General features: G+C 39.9%; 2 protein-coding genes across 3 annotated transcripts in view; both read left to right on the top strand.

Annotated features, from left to right (window-relative positions):
• Positions 1 to 501: 501 nt before the first annotated feature.
• Positions 502 to 4614, top strand: sod1 (superoxide dismutase 1, soluble). Its single transcript, XM_049593128.1, has 5 exons — positions 502 to 642; positions 2748 to 2844; positions 3042 to 3111; positions 4013 to 4130; positions 4235 to 4614. Exons 1-5 carry the CDS (start codon positions 571 to 573, stop codon positions 4340 to 4342), a joined length of 465 nt encoding a protein of 154 aa, XP_049449085.1. The 5' UTR covers positions 502 to 570; the 3' UTR covers positions 4343 to 4614.
• A 1247-nt stretch (positions 4615 to 5861) lies between these two features.
• The window catches only part of LOC125898995 (rho guanine nucleotide exchange factor TIAM1-like), a 92326-nt gene continuing 79404 nt past the window's right edge, over positions 5862 to 18783 (top strand). Inside the window, exons 1-2 of one of the 2 annotated variants that reach the window (XM_049593118.1) lie at positions 5862 to 6005; positions 6478 to 6583. The gene's annotated coding sequence lies outside the window, so the exon portion shown is untranslated. The remainder of the gene's footprint in view (positions 6006 to 6477; positions 6584 to 18783) is intronic. The other variant, XM_049593119.1, reaches the window with a different exon arrangement.

Here is an 18783-nt window from a genome sequence, read left to right as displayed (position 1 = left end):
GTTTAGTCTTCCTTCTTGTGACAGGGGCAATGTGACTTTATATCACATGAATTGGCCTATTGACATCCCTGCCCTGCGGCATTGGTACTTTATATGCAACACGAATGACTGGAATAAATCATGGTTTGTGTAAGAACATCTAACATTGCCATCAAGGACTTGTTCCTATTTTAGCTTATGGCGTAACTGCCAGCAATGTAGCCCCAAAGTATAGGAAATATTATGCAAATATTTGACCTTTCATTGACAATATTGCTATTAATTAAGACGGCAGCAATACATTTAGTAATAGCAAGTGTCATCTTTCAATTTAATTTATGATATTGCTGATTAAAAGTTGTCATGTGGCCCGATGACTGTTAGTCAATTTGAGCCAAGTTTGATAAGGATTTGCTCACCTGCGTAATAGGCAGCTCCCCACCAACGACCAATCAAAACTTGGCTTTTTGATTCTGCTTGATTCCTATTGGCTGTCTGTATCATACGCCCGCCCACCAAGCACTTGATTACAGTTGGTTGTCTCTAGCAAGCGCACCAGAAACTTAGGCGTCTACTGAAATTGCTGCGAAAATGGTTTTGAAAGCTGTGTGTGTGTTGAAAGGAGCTGGAGAGACCAGCGGGACCGTGTATTTTGAGCAGGAGGTAAGGCGTGCAGTTGTTTTCACAGTAATAAATGTCTTGTTCGTTATTTTAGGGAAACTACCTGGAGATTTGACGTGCATCCTCCTGGGAGCGTTAGCGCACGAATGCTAGTTCTCCATCTTCAAACCGGTTAGATCGGTTTTCGGGAGACCTAGCTAGCTAGCGACGTTTTACATTTGAATGACAAGGGGTCGAAGTTAGTCTGATATAACAAACCGCTGCTGTATTTGCATGGCGTTACGATATCTAACCGTGCACGCTTAGTCAGTGCAAATTAATGTTAGCCTGCACCGTCTAAATACACCAATGAGTGCTAAATGCGCATGCAGTCACTGACTCGTAACGTTAGGTGACACTTTTTAGTCAATGCATGCTGCTCATGTGAACGCCGTACTTATTTAAGTAATAATGACAGCCGTAAAACATTGGCTGCCATTAAAATCATAACCTTTGAACGTTTAAGGCCCGTGTTTTGTTAATTATCAACAGCGCGTGTGGAAAACGCCTGTTGCGTAAGTCCAGTGTTTGCAGTGTGAGTTTATTAAGCTACAATTGCCAATCTGATGTGGTTAGTGTTTGCTGAGCCACACTAAAGTTGGGGAGCACTTCTGCTTGTAGTGGTTTTGCTGAGAACCTCGTCAGAGTCGAAAGGTGCACTATCAGTGGAAGCTGCATTAACGAGAGCCCACTAATTATATTTTTGCTGAGTCACTGCCTGCTCTTGTTGAGTATTTGTCTCGGTTGATAAGGGTCATGTTGGAGCGAGGCCGAGCAACGTGGTAACGTTAGTGTCTAGATAAGTGCATGGCTGCAGTTCATGTGTGAAAAGGTTGTGAAGCCGAGGGTGACAGTTGAGTTTGACAACCCAAAAACCAAGATGGGGGTGGAAGGTCCCATACTGGGCTAAATTTTGTCTATTTTAATTGTTCATGGAGTTTAGCTGGCTATCCTATCTTGATGCAAATGCATGTGTATACAGTGATATTTTAGTCTTGGCAGGGCTGGTGATGCAATGTTGGACAGAATGAGAGACTTTGTGCTACCCATAAAGTTAAATTATACTGCTGTTGCAAAACCATTAACACAGCCATTTGACATTCAGAGTACAACTGAAACTAAATTGCATTTTTTGTGACCTACTGCATTCATATTTGCTCTGAAAATCACCTGTCCTGTGTTCTCTTCTTCAACACACATTTGTTTAATTATGGCACACCTCGATTTCATATTAAGTCAATGGCGTCTGCCTTCAGCATTATGTTGATTATAACCAATCAAATCTTGCATTTATGCAGTGACGTCAGTGTCCTGTCATAAGCAGACTGTCAAATTGAGCCAGATAGTAGCCTGCCAGGCAGCACAAGACTCTGAGCAACAAAAGGGGCTTCTCAGAGATTGAAATTTGCTTATTTTTATCATTGGGTGATTGAGTGAGGTCAATTGGAGACTTAGTTAAAATGGATGGATGATATACAATGATAAATTAAGATAGATAACAACAATAGTTATGGTACAGGTTTAAATTTTAATTTTAAAATTTTTGAATCAAAATATCTTTGAATCCATTTCATATTAAGGTTCTTACTACAGTTTTTCTTTCAGTATTTCACACTTCCTGTACAGCAACAATAGGCTAAGAATTAAAAAAGAAGAGAAAAGTTCAATTTATCAATTGACTGACCAATCAATTAACCAATTAGATAAATATTAAGTAGCATATACAAATGCACACTTACACATACACGCAAAAAACAATAACGTAAAACAAATGCATAAAGTACAAATACAAAGAGTAAAAAACAAAAGTCAAAATATTAAGAACCATATATCCATGAGAAATATATTACTCTTACAGTATATTAATTTGGGTGTTTTTATTCCTTTTTGTATTGGATATGACATCATTTGTAGAACAGCTTTCCTTTTATATTTTGATTTTTTTTTTTATGTGTTACTAAGAATTGACTGTCTTGAGAAAGCAAATGGCACCAAAATAATCATTGCTTTGTTTGCTTTAGTTTCAAGTCCTTCTAGCCACCTGGCTTTGAAAGCTCCTTTGTGTCTCTTGTATTCTCCTGACAAATCGTGTTACCTTGTTCTCTTAGAGTGATTCAGCCCCTGTGAAGCTGACAGGAGAAATCAAAGGCCTTACTCCTGGTGAGCATGGTTTCCACGTCCATGCTTTTGGAGACAATACAAACGGTGAGCATCTGACAGCAGTTGTGTGTTGATCTATCAGGCCTCTTAAATTGCAGGACTGGCAAATTAATGTAATATGTGCATTACTGGTTTCAGATAACCTTCTCTCAGACTGACTCTGTGTGTGTGTGCGTGTGTGTGTGTCTCTCTCTCTCTCTCTCTCTCTCTCTCACCCCCCACCCCCCACCCCCACCCCCCAGGGTGCATCAGTGCAGGGCCTCACTTCAACCCCCACAACAAGTATCATGCCGGTCCTACTGATGCGGACAGGTGAGACCAGTCTTAGGGAAGACTTGATATGAGCCATTGCAATGTTCAGCAAGTCATTGTGCTTCGTGTTGCTCATTATAACAGATGATGCAAATGGTTAACATTTATCAGAACCCATAGACTCATGTCCAGCAGTACATTTAAAGCTTCCTCAAATGAAAAATGAGTGACTAAATCATGACTCTGTAAAACTTGCAGGGACAAGGATAGATGTCTGATTGAAAAGATAAGGCTTAATCACTATGGTTTAGCAACAACTCAGCAAGCTTTGCATAGTTTTGTACACGGTCTATTTTTAGTTTGATGATGTGTCTGATAACAAATGATTTCGAGTCACAGAACTTGACAGCATTGTTTTGCTTTCTGTTTTGGCAGACAACTATTCATGCTCACATTCACACCTACAGCCAGTTTAGATTCACAAAATAACCTGTCTTTGTCATGTCTTTGGACATGCAGACACAGGGAGAACATGCAAAGTCAGCACAGAAGGGATCCCCCACCCTGGGTTCGAAAAAAGAACCCTCTTGCTGTGAAGCAACATTGCTAACCTCTGTACCACCATGTGCCCACTTCAAAAAGTGGCATTAAAAGTCTTAAATACAACTTTCCTTAAGACATAGAAACCCTTGTTTGATGCTACACTTTTTGGCCTTTTTATTAGATTGCAACTGTTGAGGTGCAGACGGGACTCATGGGGAGAGAGACAGGGGTGCAACTTGCAGCAAAGGTTCCCCCCTGAAATATGGAAGTGTTTTCATTAGTTGTTGAAACATTGAACTTAATTTCTGTCACTATTTATGGGATTGGAAATGGTGTTCAGCAGGATGTTGAGGTTTGTTTCTCACAGACCACCACAACTAAAAAAGCAAATTTTATGTTGTTTTTTTTGTGTAAATAGGCATGTTGGAGACCTGGGAAATGTGACTGCAGGAGACGATAACGTTGCCAAGATAGACATCACGGACAAGATGCTCACCCTCAATGGCCCATACTCCATCATTGGCAGAACCATGGTGGTAAGGGGGGAAAAAACCTTTTTTATTACACCTGGAATTGAGCATCAAGGCTATGAACCGTTGATGATGAAAACCTTTAACTGCGCTGTCTGTCCTGTGTGCAGATCCATGAGAAGGCCGATGACCTGGGAAAAGGGGGCAATGATGAGAGTCTAAAGACAGGCAACGCTGGTGGACGTCTAGCCTGTGGTGTCATTGGCATCACCCAGTAAACGATCAACACAAAGCACTGGAAACAGTTTTTCCCCACAGCACTTACTAAGACCAACATAGCTACTTAATGTGACAGTTTGTCCTTTTCAGTACACTTTTTATTTACAGAGTAGATGATTCATGCTTTACCCTGTCAGTTCCTCATGACAATTGTTTGTTTGGGTTTATATGTCTGCTGAGTAGTTTTGGTCCCAAAGAATTGATAACGCACAAGTGATAATCAGATGTATACAGTTTACAAAGCTGATGAATAAATTGTCCATCTGAATCACGTGTGGTAGTTCTGTCAGTTTACTGTGCGTGTGTAGATAACAGTTGAAACAGAAACCTGAAATAGCCATGGGATTTAAGCTTAATAAGTCGAGCATTTGAGTTTGAATGATAATTTCTCACAGTGGACAGTTTGGATATGTAACCACAGACATTCTGTGTGTAGCATACATGACACACACCTACAAACTACACCTACCACTAGCACAAAACAAAACCCACCATTGTGACAGTGAACCCTGCTATAACATTGTAACTTTGTAAAAAATTAGATGTTACTCGAAACGTAACCACATCTTTTAACCTAATACTATAAAGCTAGCTAATCGCTAATGTAGCATTTTTGTTGAGGCTTCTCCTTCCGGGCCAACAGGCCAAAGGGGCTGATTGTGGGCTAAAGTGTAGGTTAAGGTGGACGAGTCACGTAGCTGCCCCAGGAGTGTAGAATGTAAACTGCTGAAACTAAGAGATTTAATATTGTCAGAGAAACGTCAATATATTAAAGGTTATGTTGTATGAAGAATAAAATATACCAGTCTCGAGTGTTTAGACAATGGTCGCATTCATTTGGTTGTAAAGCATCTGTATTGTAAAGTAGCTTATAAACAGAGTAAAAAAAAAAAGAAATCCACCAAAGAAGCTTCAGAGTATGTTTAATTTCTATTTATTTCTTAGTCTGTATTTACCTATTAATGAGTTACTTGTTTATTTTAATGACAAAAGATAATATAGAAACACTCACATAAACAACAGCAGCACATACAGATAAAATACAAGTGCTAAAAATACATATGAAGAACACAAAATAAGATAAAGCTTTATTTTTCTCCATGGTTACGAAAAGTTGCGACAGTTCCTTTTCTTGCTGCTTAGAGGGAAGTTTGTCTCAAAGTTTTCAGTCTGCTGTCAAGGTGACCACAAACAGAGTTACAGAGTGGGAGTGGGTAGGATCTGGTTTGTGAAAGGCCCACTGGCTCTAGATAGGGCCATTCACATGACCAAAGACCTGTATCTCATACATTCTCAATGAGAGAAGTTTCAGTTCTTCATCTTCACCACTAGATGGCACTAAATTACACAGTAACCTGTAATCTTTTGAGGGGCTGCAGAGTCCACATCAAGTTATAACACTATAATTTTAGCTTCTATCTAGCCAACATACAAAAATCAAATTACCAAGTAGTATTAACAGTATAGGAATATTTGTTCTGAGTGTCCTGGCAAATCTTTGGTGGGCCTTGTGCACCTGTACCTGATGGGAACTGTGACGAAACAGGGGGCCCCTGGTGTCATAGAATCCAACGGGTCACAAATGTCGTTATAACACCGGTACCAGACATGTAGCCACAGGTGAGGCTAGCATCAACCTAAACAAGAGAAAAGCCGTTTCAGGTAAGTCATGAACGAAGTTATTTACATGTTATACATTTTTAGCAACTAGCTAATAACCGTTGTTTCGTGATAAAGTTTTCTCCGGTCACTAAATGGCTCCAACGTGTAGGCTAGCTTACACCTTGCTAGTCGCTGTTGCTAACGGTAACAAAGGTAGCTTTGTGTAGCACATTTTAGTAACGCTTAGTAATGTTACTAATTACTCTTAGTGTCTAGTATTTAAATTACTTTCCAGTGAGTAGTAAGTTAATTGAATAGGCTCAACAGTTTCGGCAAACACAAGAAAGGAATTATAGGCTACAAATGTAAAATACATTCAGCCAACACAAGGGGGAGACATTTGAAGTTTGAGATACATGAATGAAGGATGAAAACAGGTGGTGTACCAATAATTATGTTCTAAACAGTGTAAATCTTTAGGACTCCAGTTTTTATTGTGTCACTTGCACTTTCCTCCTGTACAATTTTACAGACTCATGACATTGCTCTGAAATATTGATATCTGTGTTGTGGTCCCTGGTGATCAGTCATCATGTTGCGCAGTCCACCTGACACCTGACAGACAGGCCATGCTGCAGGTAAGACAAATGAATGTTTAAGATATGTTGAAGGAGACACTTAAGATCTTAACGACACTAGGGCTACAACCATTAGTTGACTAATTGCTGTCTAATCGACTATTAAAATAACCGGTGACTATTTTAGTAGTCGACTAATCGGTTTGAGTCATTTTTCATAGAAAAGTACTATAAAAGTACCCCAAAATACTCTTATTGCAGGTTCTTCACACTCTCCCATGACGGTGAACTAAAACCCTTTGGCGTGAGTACGAAACAAGACATTAGATGACATTTTTGGGGGGTTTGGGAGAGACAGACCGACATTTAACAACATTTTAACACATTTTTTGGTAAAATGATTAGTTGACTAATCGAAGAAATAATTGACAGATTAGTCAACAATGAAAATAATCGTTAGTTGCAGCCCTGAAAGTCACTGAACTGGTTGAAGACCCTGGCCTGTAGGACCTTTTGGCCTTATACATATAGGCTACATATACATGCCATGTCAACTGAGTAAAAGATGAAATAAAGAAGACCAAAACTGAAATCAAGATCAAGATAATAAATGGGAAGCATCAGTAAGATAGCAATAAAATAGACAGCTCAGACAAAGTCAGGGTATGCTTTCTGACAGAAGTACGTTTTTAGGAGAGCCTTTAACAAAGCCAGTGACTCAGACAGCCTTGTATCCTTGGGGAGGTCATTCCAGAGCCTCAGGGCCCTGATTGCAAAAGTTCTGTCCCCTTTGGTCGTCAGCCTGGACTCTGGAACAAGCAGAAGACCTCTGCCCAAGGATCTCAAACTACGCATAGATTCATAGGCTAACAGGTCTGACATGTAATCTGGAGCCAGGCCGTGAAGAACCTTAAAGGTAATTAATAAGATTTTAAAGTCAATCCTAAAATAAGCAGGGAGCCAATGCAAAAAGGCCAAAACTTGTGTGATGTGGTTGTGCTTCTTGGTTTTGGTTAAAAGCCTTATTATAAAATAAATGTTATTGTCCTTACTGTTTGCCATGAGTCTCTCTCTGTCTCTCCCTCTCATTTTGATGTATGGATGACCGTACATCTGTTTGTTGATCTGTTCTGTACACATGACGTCTATTGCACGTCTGTCCGTCCTGGAAAAGGGATCCCTCCACAGTTGCTCTTCTAAGGTTTCTACCTTTTTTTCCCTATTGAAGGGTTTTTTGGGGGGAGTTGTCCTTATCTGCTGTGAGGGTCCAAAGGACAGAAGGATGTTGGATGCTGTAAAGCCCTCTGAGGCAAACTGTAATTTGTGATATTGGGCTTTGTAAATACAATTGATTTAAATTGAATTTTGACATTAACAAAACAGTACAATAAAAAGACAAACATCGAGCATTTAAAACAAGTAGCTTTAAGAGATGATTTTTAAGCTGTTAGTGAATCTGAAAGCCTTGGTAGTTTCTGAGGCAGGGAGTTTTTGGGAGGTCCTGACACCAAAAGCCGTCATCAGCTTTTACCTGGACTGTGTGTTGAGCAGCATCATCCTTTAGAGGGCATTGCTACTCTTCATAACGCAAATTATCACAAGTACAGGTATGATGCTTCATTACAGATGAATTGGATCATATTTTGTCCTTCTTTTCACGATTAAAAAATTTCTCTAGGGGATTTGCATATTTTTACATTGTAGTGGTGCTAGTGGTTGGAAATGTCCACAAGTTAATGCTGTTAATATTATTTTCATCGCCACAGCACACAGGCCTTATTATTCTGCACTGGAGGCCATTATTCCCTTTAAAATATTGATCACTGTTGCACATTAAAACATTAAATTTCATCTCAGACAGCCCATCGGGAGACACCCTACTAAAATATAAATAACAACTTGTGATCAGACATTTTGGGTTGAAATTGGAATCTTGGTCTTCATCCATGATATTAAACTGAACAGCTGTGCCCTGTGCTGTCTAACACATGCACACACACACTCTCACAGTACCACACATGGACACACTCTTATACAGTATACACATCCCTTACATATAGCCAACACATGGCATGTAAAAATTGCATGCTCTTAAAGCCTTTTCCTTTTCATGGCGATGGCAGATGCTCCCATGGGAAGTGACTTGGCACTCTCTGCTCTTCTCTCCGGGGAAATGAGATATTGGAGGGCCTTCAATGGAGTTAATACTTCAGGGAGCAATCCAGAGGCAAGCTGCAGTGTGTGTGTAGTTTAAATTCATACATGAAATGTTATAGCTCTGAAAATGTGCAGCGGAATAATCATATACATAGCACAACATGGGGAAATCCATCAGCACATGGGATGTGTCAGCTTTCTACTTGATAGTAAATAATCTACTTCTGTTGAAGTTTAGATTTGAAGGCAGTCAGGTGGCAAAATAGGTGGCAATGCTAGATGAAAAGTCAGGCAATCTTAAGAAAAATGAACATCTGCAGGTGTTCAGTAAAAACACACAAGTGATTGCAGTATAATTTTAACCCATTTTTACAGAGCAAAAAGTAGCCTTTCTTTTATGCAGCAGGATGAATTGGCCGTTATGCACAAAAGTCAGTGTGTGCATAAGTCTTTCCACTGTGCTTGGGTACCTGTAGTGCTGTTTCAGGCCAAGAACTCGTTGCCAGCCCAAAACTGCATATACAAGGTGAAATAGCTGTATTAGTGTAGACAGATGCAGCCAGCAGAGCGGAAAGACAGACTGACTGTAAAAGCTGGTATAAATAGCCTGGGAGTGGAGGTGATGAATAATAGAGACTTACCAATGCTGCTGACAGTGAGGGAGAGAGGCTGTGACAGCAGGGGAGTCCAACAAAGCTTTGTATGAAAGCACAGAAAAAGAATAGGATGAGAAAGACAATGAGTGTTATCCAGCCAGCTGCTGATAAAAGATCATGTGAACGTTCATATTTCAATTAATATCGAACGTTTATGATCAGCATATTTTCTTTTTCAGATAAGATGTATGTGTTGGACTTTGTCAGATTAGATTTTTGATTTATTCTGGATCCACAGCACAGAGAATCACAGGTTTAAGTACTAACTGATATTAGTGCCTCATATCGAAGTGGTGTTTCATAAAGAACACTTTATAATGTTGAAACAAGCATACCAGCTAAAACGTCAGCACCAGCCTTCACCTTCACAGCACGCCTTCAGATTCAGTTAAACCCTCGAATGAACCAACACAAAACAGACAAGCCATACTTATGTAAGGCTTGGAGCACAACTGTCACTGCATCTTAACAACAAGCTTTCAGGTGAAAGGTAATGCTTAAGGTGTATTCTTCCTTTAATAGCCGTTGCTTCAGGGTTTGACACGGCACAGTAGCTGCGCCTGTTCCTTCCAAAAGCAGCGGTGAACCAGTCTTTCAGGGTCCAGTCCTTTTTTGCTTATCTAATCGCAGCGAGTGTATGTGTGTGTGCATCATATTAAAAAAGAAAAGGGGGGGGGGGTGTCCTGTATTAACTGATATCCAACACCCACATGTACACAGTCACACTTGGAAGTGGTGGCTGTCCCTCTGGTGTTCACTGAAAGATGACTCAGAGGTGAAGGTTCTTCTTTTCAACCAAGTTATATAAGAGGAGAGAAGTGCACTTTATCAGCATGTGCCTGTGTACTTTCCTGTGTCTATGCTCCTCTGTTAATAGTTGTACTTTGTATATGAACATGTCCAGGGTTGTGTTCTTTTTTTTCCATACACGTCCAGCTTTGCGCTCTGAAGCACTGCTGACAAGAACAAGTGTGGTCACATTTCTGGAGGTGGCTCTCTAGCGTTCCCCCCAGGCTGCAACAGTAGATGTATGGCCCAGCACTCTGGCTTAACACTCTGGACAGGCTTTCACTTGTTTTACAGCAGCACGCTATACGTGCTATGTTCCCACTCGCCTTGAACATGTAATGTTGATCTGTCTGAGGTGGAATATTCCTCCATTTTTCTTGGTATCAAACAGTTGGGAAATGAAAAGCTTATTTGGGTGCAGGGCCTCCAAACAGATGTGATTGAAGCAAAATGGCAGTCAGTTCAGGTGTGGAATTAAATTGCCTCAGGGTCTCAGCCATGGACATAATGGATGTTACCAATTACCATTGGTTTGTGAACTCCTGTTTTGAATCCTTTGGCATTTTGGCTGTTCACATCATCATTCATGCCAGTTGTCATGAATGATGAAATAGCTATAGAGACCAAAAGCATTTTTGTACCAGGCTGTAAACATGTTTATTTCTGCTGTAGTTGGGGGTCTTTGGAGATTGACTCTCTTTTAGAGCCAGCCTTAAGTGGCCATTCGGGGAGCTGCAGTTTTGGGCACTTTGGGGCGTTGGGTTGATTTTTCAGCCCAGGAGGTTGCGGCTTGGTCTCAGCCAGGATTATTGTATTTAGGGCTCTAACAATCAAATCGTCAAATACCACCACTTTGTCAGTGATCATAAACATCAAAATGTGACACGCTATAGCCTCCTGTGTCAGTTTTGGATGTTCATGGACAGCATTTCAAGTGGCGCTTGCTACATACATTGCGTCTTTTCCGTTTTCACAGAAATTGTACAGTTTCTGCTTGTTACATGCATGTAGTCTTTTTTAAAATAAATGTACTATGTAGGTAAAACACCTGGGTTTTCCATTTATTTCCCATAGGTTCAGGTAAAAGAAGTCCCTGGTTGGGTTTAGGCAACAAAAGCATGTGGTTAGTTTTAGAAAAAAACAAAATGGTCCATTTTTTTTTTGTGACCCACAGCCCAAAAGCCATAAGAAGTCTTCGAAGATTAAAAAAAAAAAATCTTATTTACTCATTGTGAGGAGTACTTCCTAGACTGTTGCATTATATGTAATATGTTGCATATATGTCTATTTTTCCTATAGAGGGAGCACCCCAAAGTTTGAGAAAAGTAGCTGATGATGTCATTAGAGTCATGTCAACTTGGATGTGGAAATGTCACATTTATAACAGAAAGTTTGCATCACCAAATGGGGGTGTGGGTTTTTACTTGGTAGGCAAGGTCTTATGAAAGATGCTATTGAGATGCATTATGGGAAGTGTAGGATCAGTGTTTTTGGGGCTTGACCCATACAAGGAGCTAAAATTAAGGATATCTCTCCACTGCACACATTTTAACCGGCAAAATTTGTCTGTTGAGTCCATCAACTTCATGAAAGTACAATACTGAATTGCTGGAGTATCCCTTAAAAACAAGTAATTATCAGTAGTTGCTGGTTTAAGTTCTGACAATCAGTTAATTAATTAATCAACCAATCGTCTCAGCTGTTACTGTGTTGGCACAGGTTTTTGTGATTTAGAGTACCATTGTTACTCTCTTGAGAGACAGTGCAGTCTGGTAACTGCATGCACTCACATACATTGATGTTTTGAAACAAACACAGGAACCTATTCTGTGCTTTAAACTGAATGATCCCATTGAGGTATTGGTGCTCACTCCCCTGCTACCTTCCTCTATTCTCTTGGGTGAGAGCTCACCTTCCGGTAGGCTGTCTACCACTGACATTGTGGGGATACTTTAGAGACTAGGAGCCATAGGTCAGGGGTGAGATGCCATAAATGGTGCCCGCCCTATGAGACATGGTTGGTTGGTAGACAGACTAATTACAAGGCCCCCGTGACCTAACCTCTGACCCCTGAGCTCTGTGTCATGTGATCATGAGAGTGGAGCCCCCGAACACGGTTTGCTTCTAAATTTCTCTTTCCTGCGGTTCATTTTATCCCCTTTTACATTTTGGTGGTGCTATTTATCAGTCTAGATTGCCTTGATGTGAGTTACTGAGTGTTGGAGATATCAGCCGTAGAGATGTCTGCCTTCTCTCAAATATAATGCAATTAGATGGCACTCGGATTGTGGTGCTAAAAGCACCAAAAAATACAATGTTTCTTTCAGAAATCATGACCTGGTCACTGGAGATGATCCACAGACCTTGTTGTGAGCAGTTTCATACAGGAACTATTTTCTTTTTCTTTTTTTCTATCTCTTTAGTAAGTGATTTTGGAGAATATGAAAGTGGAGATAATAAACGTCAGAGGGTTTTGAATCAATATTATGATTATAAGAATGGTCCAGAATCCTCAGCAGGCTATAGGATTAAGCTACACTATACAAAGGCTAGGTAGAGAAAACTCCAGAGGGATTCAAAGGCCAATTTAACACATTACAGCCCCCCTCTCATCCATGGTCAAACAGCAGTCTAGGGGTCTGACCTCTGAACTCAATGACCTGCTAACCCTGTGTGACCATAACTCTCACTTTTACTCAAGACGGTGCTTATTATTTTTTCTAAGATGAATGGCCATAGGATTTTCAACACTGTTTAGTAGATAGCTGCATGAAGGAAGGTTAGGAAGACGGACATGATTGGATACTTGGCAACTGAGTAGCTTGCCAGACGCTGACCTTGTGTGACATTCCAGAAAAGCCTCAGTGTCTAGCTCCTGAATGGTCAGTGGCAGGAATATCACATATGCTAATCACGCACAGTGACAGGATAATATCCCATCTGAAGACAGAACTATCATACATGACCATTTTTATACAGATTTTGCACTATATTATTCTTGATATAAGCTTTGTAAATGCTATTTTAATGCATACTTTTACTGTCTATTTTTGGATATGACAGTATATCATGCTAGTGCTTGAAACAACCAGTCGATCAAGCAGTTAGACGATCATTAGAATCATTTATCGAGCAAATTTGCCAAATATTTGTTGCTTTCAGCACCTTAAAGGGAAATTTCGGTTTATTTCAACCCGTCTCCTATCGTCCTAAATTTGTTTCAAGTCACTAGTGACATAGAAATAATAGTTAGCATGTTAGCCGTTAGCCTAGATACAGCCGTAGCGTCAGACCTATTAAAACGTAATTGAACGGGCATCCGTTCAAGTGCAAAGTTAGTCCACTAAACAAGCTTTTTCTCCGCAAAGACCGCCTCATATCGTTAGGATAAATGTCAGAGAACATATAGAAAACGACATGTAAACGTGTTGTCTTACCTTACCGGTGTGGTGCCATGTTTGTTGTTTACCATTTAGCTAAAGCTGCAACTGGTCCCATTCCTTGCAACAGAGGTATTCCTCTTCTGTGGGCACTGGGGTACAGCATTCACAGGTAACGTTACACCACCGAGCTCCAGAGCTAAATCCTTCCAGTAGCCATTCCTCCTCTGTCGTCCTCTAACGTTACCTGTTGTGCCTCTCTCTCTCTCTTCCTCTGTTCTTCAATTTCACGAAGCTCTTCGTCAGTAGATTCTGGTGATGATTTTTTTGCTTTTCTCTGTTTAAGTATAGAAACATACAATATTTTGGGGGGTTTGAGCAGTTGGTCAGACAATAAATTGGGAAATAGCAATCCACTACATGATCAATCAGTTAATTGAAACAAGACAGACACAATAGTTGCTCTGTAAGGCTGTACATGAGCTAAATGCTAGCTTCAGCATACTAACACAATCAATGATAGTGCTTACATGCTTATGTTGAGCAGGTGTAATATCTACCATGTTTACAATCCCTACTGTGTGTGCTAATATTTGATAATTAGCGCAAAAACGAAAGTCAAATCAAAAACATTGGTGCTATAGGAAAAGTCAGGGATGATGAAGCTCATTGGGATTAATCCTCGGGAAACAGGAATGTCGCGACACAATTTTGTGCCAATCCATTTAACAGACATTTAATATTTTACACCATAAGTGAAAACTTTGACCTGCTGTTGGAACTTCACAAAATTTAAGGCAATACATACAGTAGTTGAAATATTTCACTTGGGACCAAAGTGGTGGACTTACATGGTCATGGTGAGGGTCATGAAGCTATATAATCTACACATTAATGGATAATAAAGATAACTGTTCAATTCTGTTTAATTCAATTCAGTTCAATAGAACTATATTTATCCCGAGGGAAATTATAGTGCCAGAAATGTTTTAATTACAGTAACACAGAATACAGTAACAGCAATTACCGTTCACAATCCAGAAACAACCAGGACAATCAAACCCCCTCCCACACAAAAAGAAATAAATGCACAATATTCGAAACAAACATCTTAGTGTTTAACACATGTTTCATGCACATGTGTTAAACACTAAGATGTTTGTTTCGAATATTGTGCATTTATTGGTGTTTAGTGTCCATAATCATGTGAGAGGTAATACACATATATTAGTGTTAATCGACATATTTTTCATGTATAAATTACACATTTTAACACATATACAATTCTTAAATTGTTTACAGAAACATCCCTATCAGAAAATGATCTGTGATTTGAATTTCCCCCTCTCTCCTCTCCTCCACCTCTTTGTTCCCCAGAGTCCGTTCATGCAGATTTCCCCCTGCAGACAGACTCTGGATTCCGTTATGTAAATTCACTCCCCAACCAAATGTTATCAAAGCAAATAGTTAGGGAGTTACAGAGAGGAAGTCGCGAACAAGATGAAAAGAAGAAAGCCGTTTGCCAAACGTTGTCAGCATAAATCGTGAGGGAGGACAGCGAGAAAGGAAAGGGTGTGTCCCAGTCCATAGATACTGTACATTTTGTTCAGAGATCTGATCATTCAATCGGAGGAACAGATCAGTTTTTACTCACTTTTACCTGCAGCAAGTATATTTGCACATATTTTTTGTCTGCAAGGTGACCTCTCTGTACAGGCACACGCTGCGGTTTTCGTGCTTTTGTGATTATTGTCTTTCGTGAGAGTTGATCTTATGTCATGAACTTATGTCCATGTGTATGTGTTTGCGAGTTTTCAATTTAAGACTCTCATATGTACGTGTGAGATGTGCTGCTCAGGTGCGAAGTGTTCTGCGGTTCCCAGCAGAATGAATGTCACGGAGGGAGGAAACACTGGGGGGAAGGGAGGAAAACAGTAGAACAGAGGGAAGGAGGGAATGAAAAAGAGAGAAAGAGAGAGTCACCGACGCCCTTTCTCATCTCACAGACAGTAGAAATTCTACATTTTCCATGGCCACACCAACAGGAATCTTTTCTCACAGACTGTCCTCTCTATATGACTCATTAGTCCACTTTTTCCCTTTTCTTCTGCTCTTCTTTGGTTCTCCTCTCTGTCCATTACTGATAATGGAGAGAGTAGGGGCTCTGACCCTGGCGTTCTCTGAAATGAAGGAGGAAATTACCGTGCTAATATGCGCATATTTTGCATTTTTTTGAATAACCCATCCTAAAATTATACACTTCACCCCACATTTTGCTTAATTATTCATCCACTTGTGAAAAGATTTTCTAAAGTAATTTGAACTGTAAGAAGACCAGGGCTGCATCTGCAGACTATTTTCTCAATTAATTGTTTGGTTTATAAAATCTCAGAAATTGGTTTAAAAAGCCTGTCGCGATGTCCTGGAACACAAGTTAATTTGTCATCAATCTGAGCAACAGTTCAAACAACCAACGGTTAAAAACTACCTTTAGACAATTGTCCGATTATTTTTCTCTTTTGCAGCGTGTGTTTGATCCTTCCAGATTTCCTCTCCTCTCCATTTCTGAACCTGAAAGGTAACCTGATCATCTGTGTACTGATGATGGACAATACTGCTTAAGTGCTCCTGAGCAAGGGCAATCTACCTGTACTGTGTACCAAGATTTATCCAAGGACGACTGATGTAAACCGCCTTGCATTAGTCAAAGGCGTACGGCACAACAAGAAGTTACCTGTGTCCTTCTTACATCAATTAATGAAATTGTGAACCATAATACTAAAATTGTGCAATTGTCTTTAATATCTAAACTGACTGAACACTCATTAATGTTGTATTTGTTTCCTACTAAGTCAACTCTTTGTTCTCCCTCTCACCAGATGTTGGTGACCATTATTCACAGTTGGTTGTATGTGTGGGGGTGAAAATTTGCTCTTTTTGGTGTTGAAAGTTATCATATTAATTACTTGTGGTGTCCTCAGTCTTGTTCTTCCTGGACAGCAATTAACCTGTTTTAATTAGAGTGCTGTTGCCAGAGGAGCTGAGACACCAACACCTGCAATTACAGAGAGGAGGTTAAAGTGAGAGTGATTAATAGGCCACCAGCAGCTGGTTTCAGTTGTTGCTAGTTGTAACCGCTACTGACACCATTTTGCAGCAGTTACAGTTTACTGACTATGTTACATGTTAGATTTGTGACCAAGCAAATATATCCAACAATCAGCCACAACATTTACTTGGAAGACTTGGGCTGCACTGGTGATTGGGTGGGTGGTGCATGCACGTTCTCTGGGTATTCTGGCTTCCTCCCACAGTCCAAAGACATGCAGGCTAGGTCAGTTGGTGACACTAAATTGGCCGTATTCTTGAATGGTTGTCTGTCTCTATGTGTCAGCTCTGAGATAGTCTGGCGACCTGTCCAGGGTATACCCTGCCTCTTGCCCAATAACAGCTGGGATAGGCTCCCCCGTGACCCCTAACAGGCTAAGTAGTTGCGGAAATTGAGCATGAATGAATGAATGAATGAATGTGACTATAAATATGTGATTTAGAATTTTGTTTTTCTAACCAAGCTAGCCACTATACTAGCTGTCTGGAGCTAATGAGATGCCAATACAACATTCTCAGTGGCTAGTTATTAAATTACTGTCGGGCTAACTCTTATGTATTTTACTCTGTCTACCTTAACTCTGGTGGATTGTGTGTGTTTACAAGATTATCATGCACTTCCAATGGGACATAAAGGGAACATCCCTTAATTTAAGAAATCTAATATGTTATTTCCTTGGCTCTGAAAAGTTCAATCAGTATGTGAGCATGAGCTACTCTCTCCCAAGGCCAGAAACCAGAGAAGTGAGTCTCAAACTCGTGATGTCATCAAGTATAAAGTCTGGAGCTGCTCCACAGGCAATGAATAGGAGCCTGATTTTGTACCCGCAGAATGTTCATTTTCTTTTTGAATGAGTCTTGGTTGTGAAACAGAAAATGTAACCATATACTCAGAACATTTCCCTGAGTGCTTTCGGTGTCATCTAAGCCATCTTTCCCAATTCATTGTCTGTGGAGCAGCTCTAGACTTTATACTTGGTGACTTTGGATTTGAGAGAGAGTTGTTCATGTTTACAAATATTTTGAGACTGTCTTAGACAATAGAAAATACATGAATGAATTTTGAAAATGGGTGTAGTTCCTCTTTAATATAGATCTTTTACTGGTGATTCTTCCTGGCATGAAGTAACTAATTTGACAGTCAGTCTATATGTGGATCTAATTTCCTTCTTACTGTAACACTTTTGGGTGAATTCTTGTGTATCCTATCTTATTGTTGTGTGACTTCCCTCCAAATAAAAAAACCCCCAAAGTGAGGACATTTTCCAGTCCTCACTTAAAAGAAACATTTTATTGGTGGGTCTCAGGTTAAAATTGAAATATTGGATTTGGATAAGGATAATATTATGGTAAAGTTAAGCACATGGAGAGAACTCACTGGTGCTTGCATGTGGTTTTTAATTAGTTTTTGAAGCTCCTATCACATATCGATGCCCTTTACCAGGATCAATAGCTGCTCATTAACTGTGACCATGAAGCCGGTTTCATGCCTCCGTTGTGGTTCAAATCTTTGCTCCATTAATCAGTCAAAAACAGAAATAAGGGAAGAGGTCATCAGGAGGGCAGTTTGTCACTCTGTACTATTGTATCAAGAGAAACAAACAGTTTGTGTTTAATGAGATGGGGAAGAGCTTTCTTCTGCTTCACCTCACCCACCTAAAGGTCACGTTTGTTCTCCTCATATGACCCAAAGCTGTGGATACCTGTGTGTGTATGTGTGTGTGTAGATCCTCTCTTTATGATGGTGCATAATTGAGACATATGACCAGTGTGTTCTCCTTTTTAATCCACTAACTGAAAATCAATTCACTAATCCACTAATTCAATACCGGATGGACTGTTCAAATGCCAGAGTAATTAGAGAAAAAGCTAATTTGACAAATGCAAACAATACTGATCATTTATCTCACGAAAACCTACAATGTAGGTCAATAATGGTGGCGGCACATAATGAGACAATAATTTAAACATGCCATTAACAAAGCAATCAACAAATTAATTAATCTAAAAGAGTATAAGTAAACAAATACAGTTTTTGTTAGGAGATTTACACAGTGATTCTGTGGTAACTGTCTTGCTTTAAGATGATAGTCATAGGAGCATATTTGGGATCTAAGTATTTTTCAATGAGGTAGATAGTGTGAGACATTTCTGACAAAATTATGCCGTC

This window comes from Epinephelus fuscoguttatus, linkage group LG12, assembly GCF_011397635.1.
Source record: "Epinephelus fuscoguttatus linkage group LG12, E.fuscoguttatus.final_Chr_v1".
NCBI classification, from domain to species: Eukaryota; Metazoa; Chordata; class Actinopteri; order Perciformes; family Serranidae; genus Epinephelus; species Epinephelus fuscoguttatus.
The sequence above is the reverse complement of the archived record's forward strand: the minus strand, read 5'-3'. Positions and strand labels throughout refer to the sequence as shown.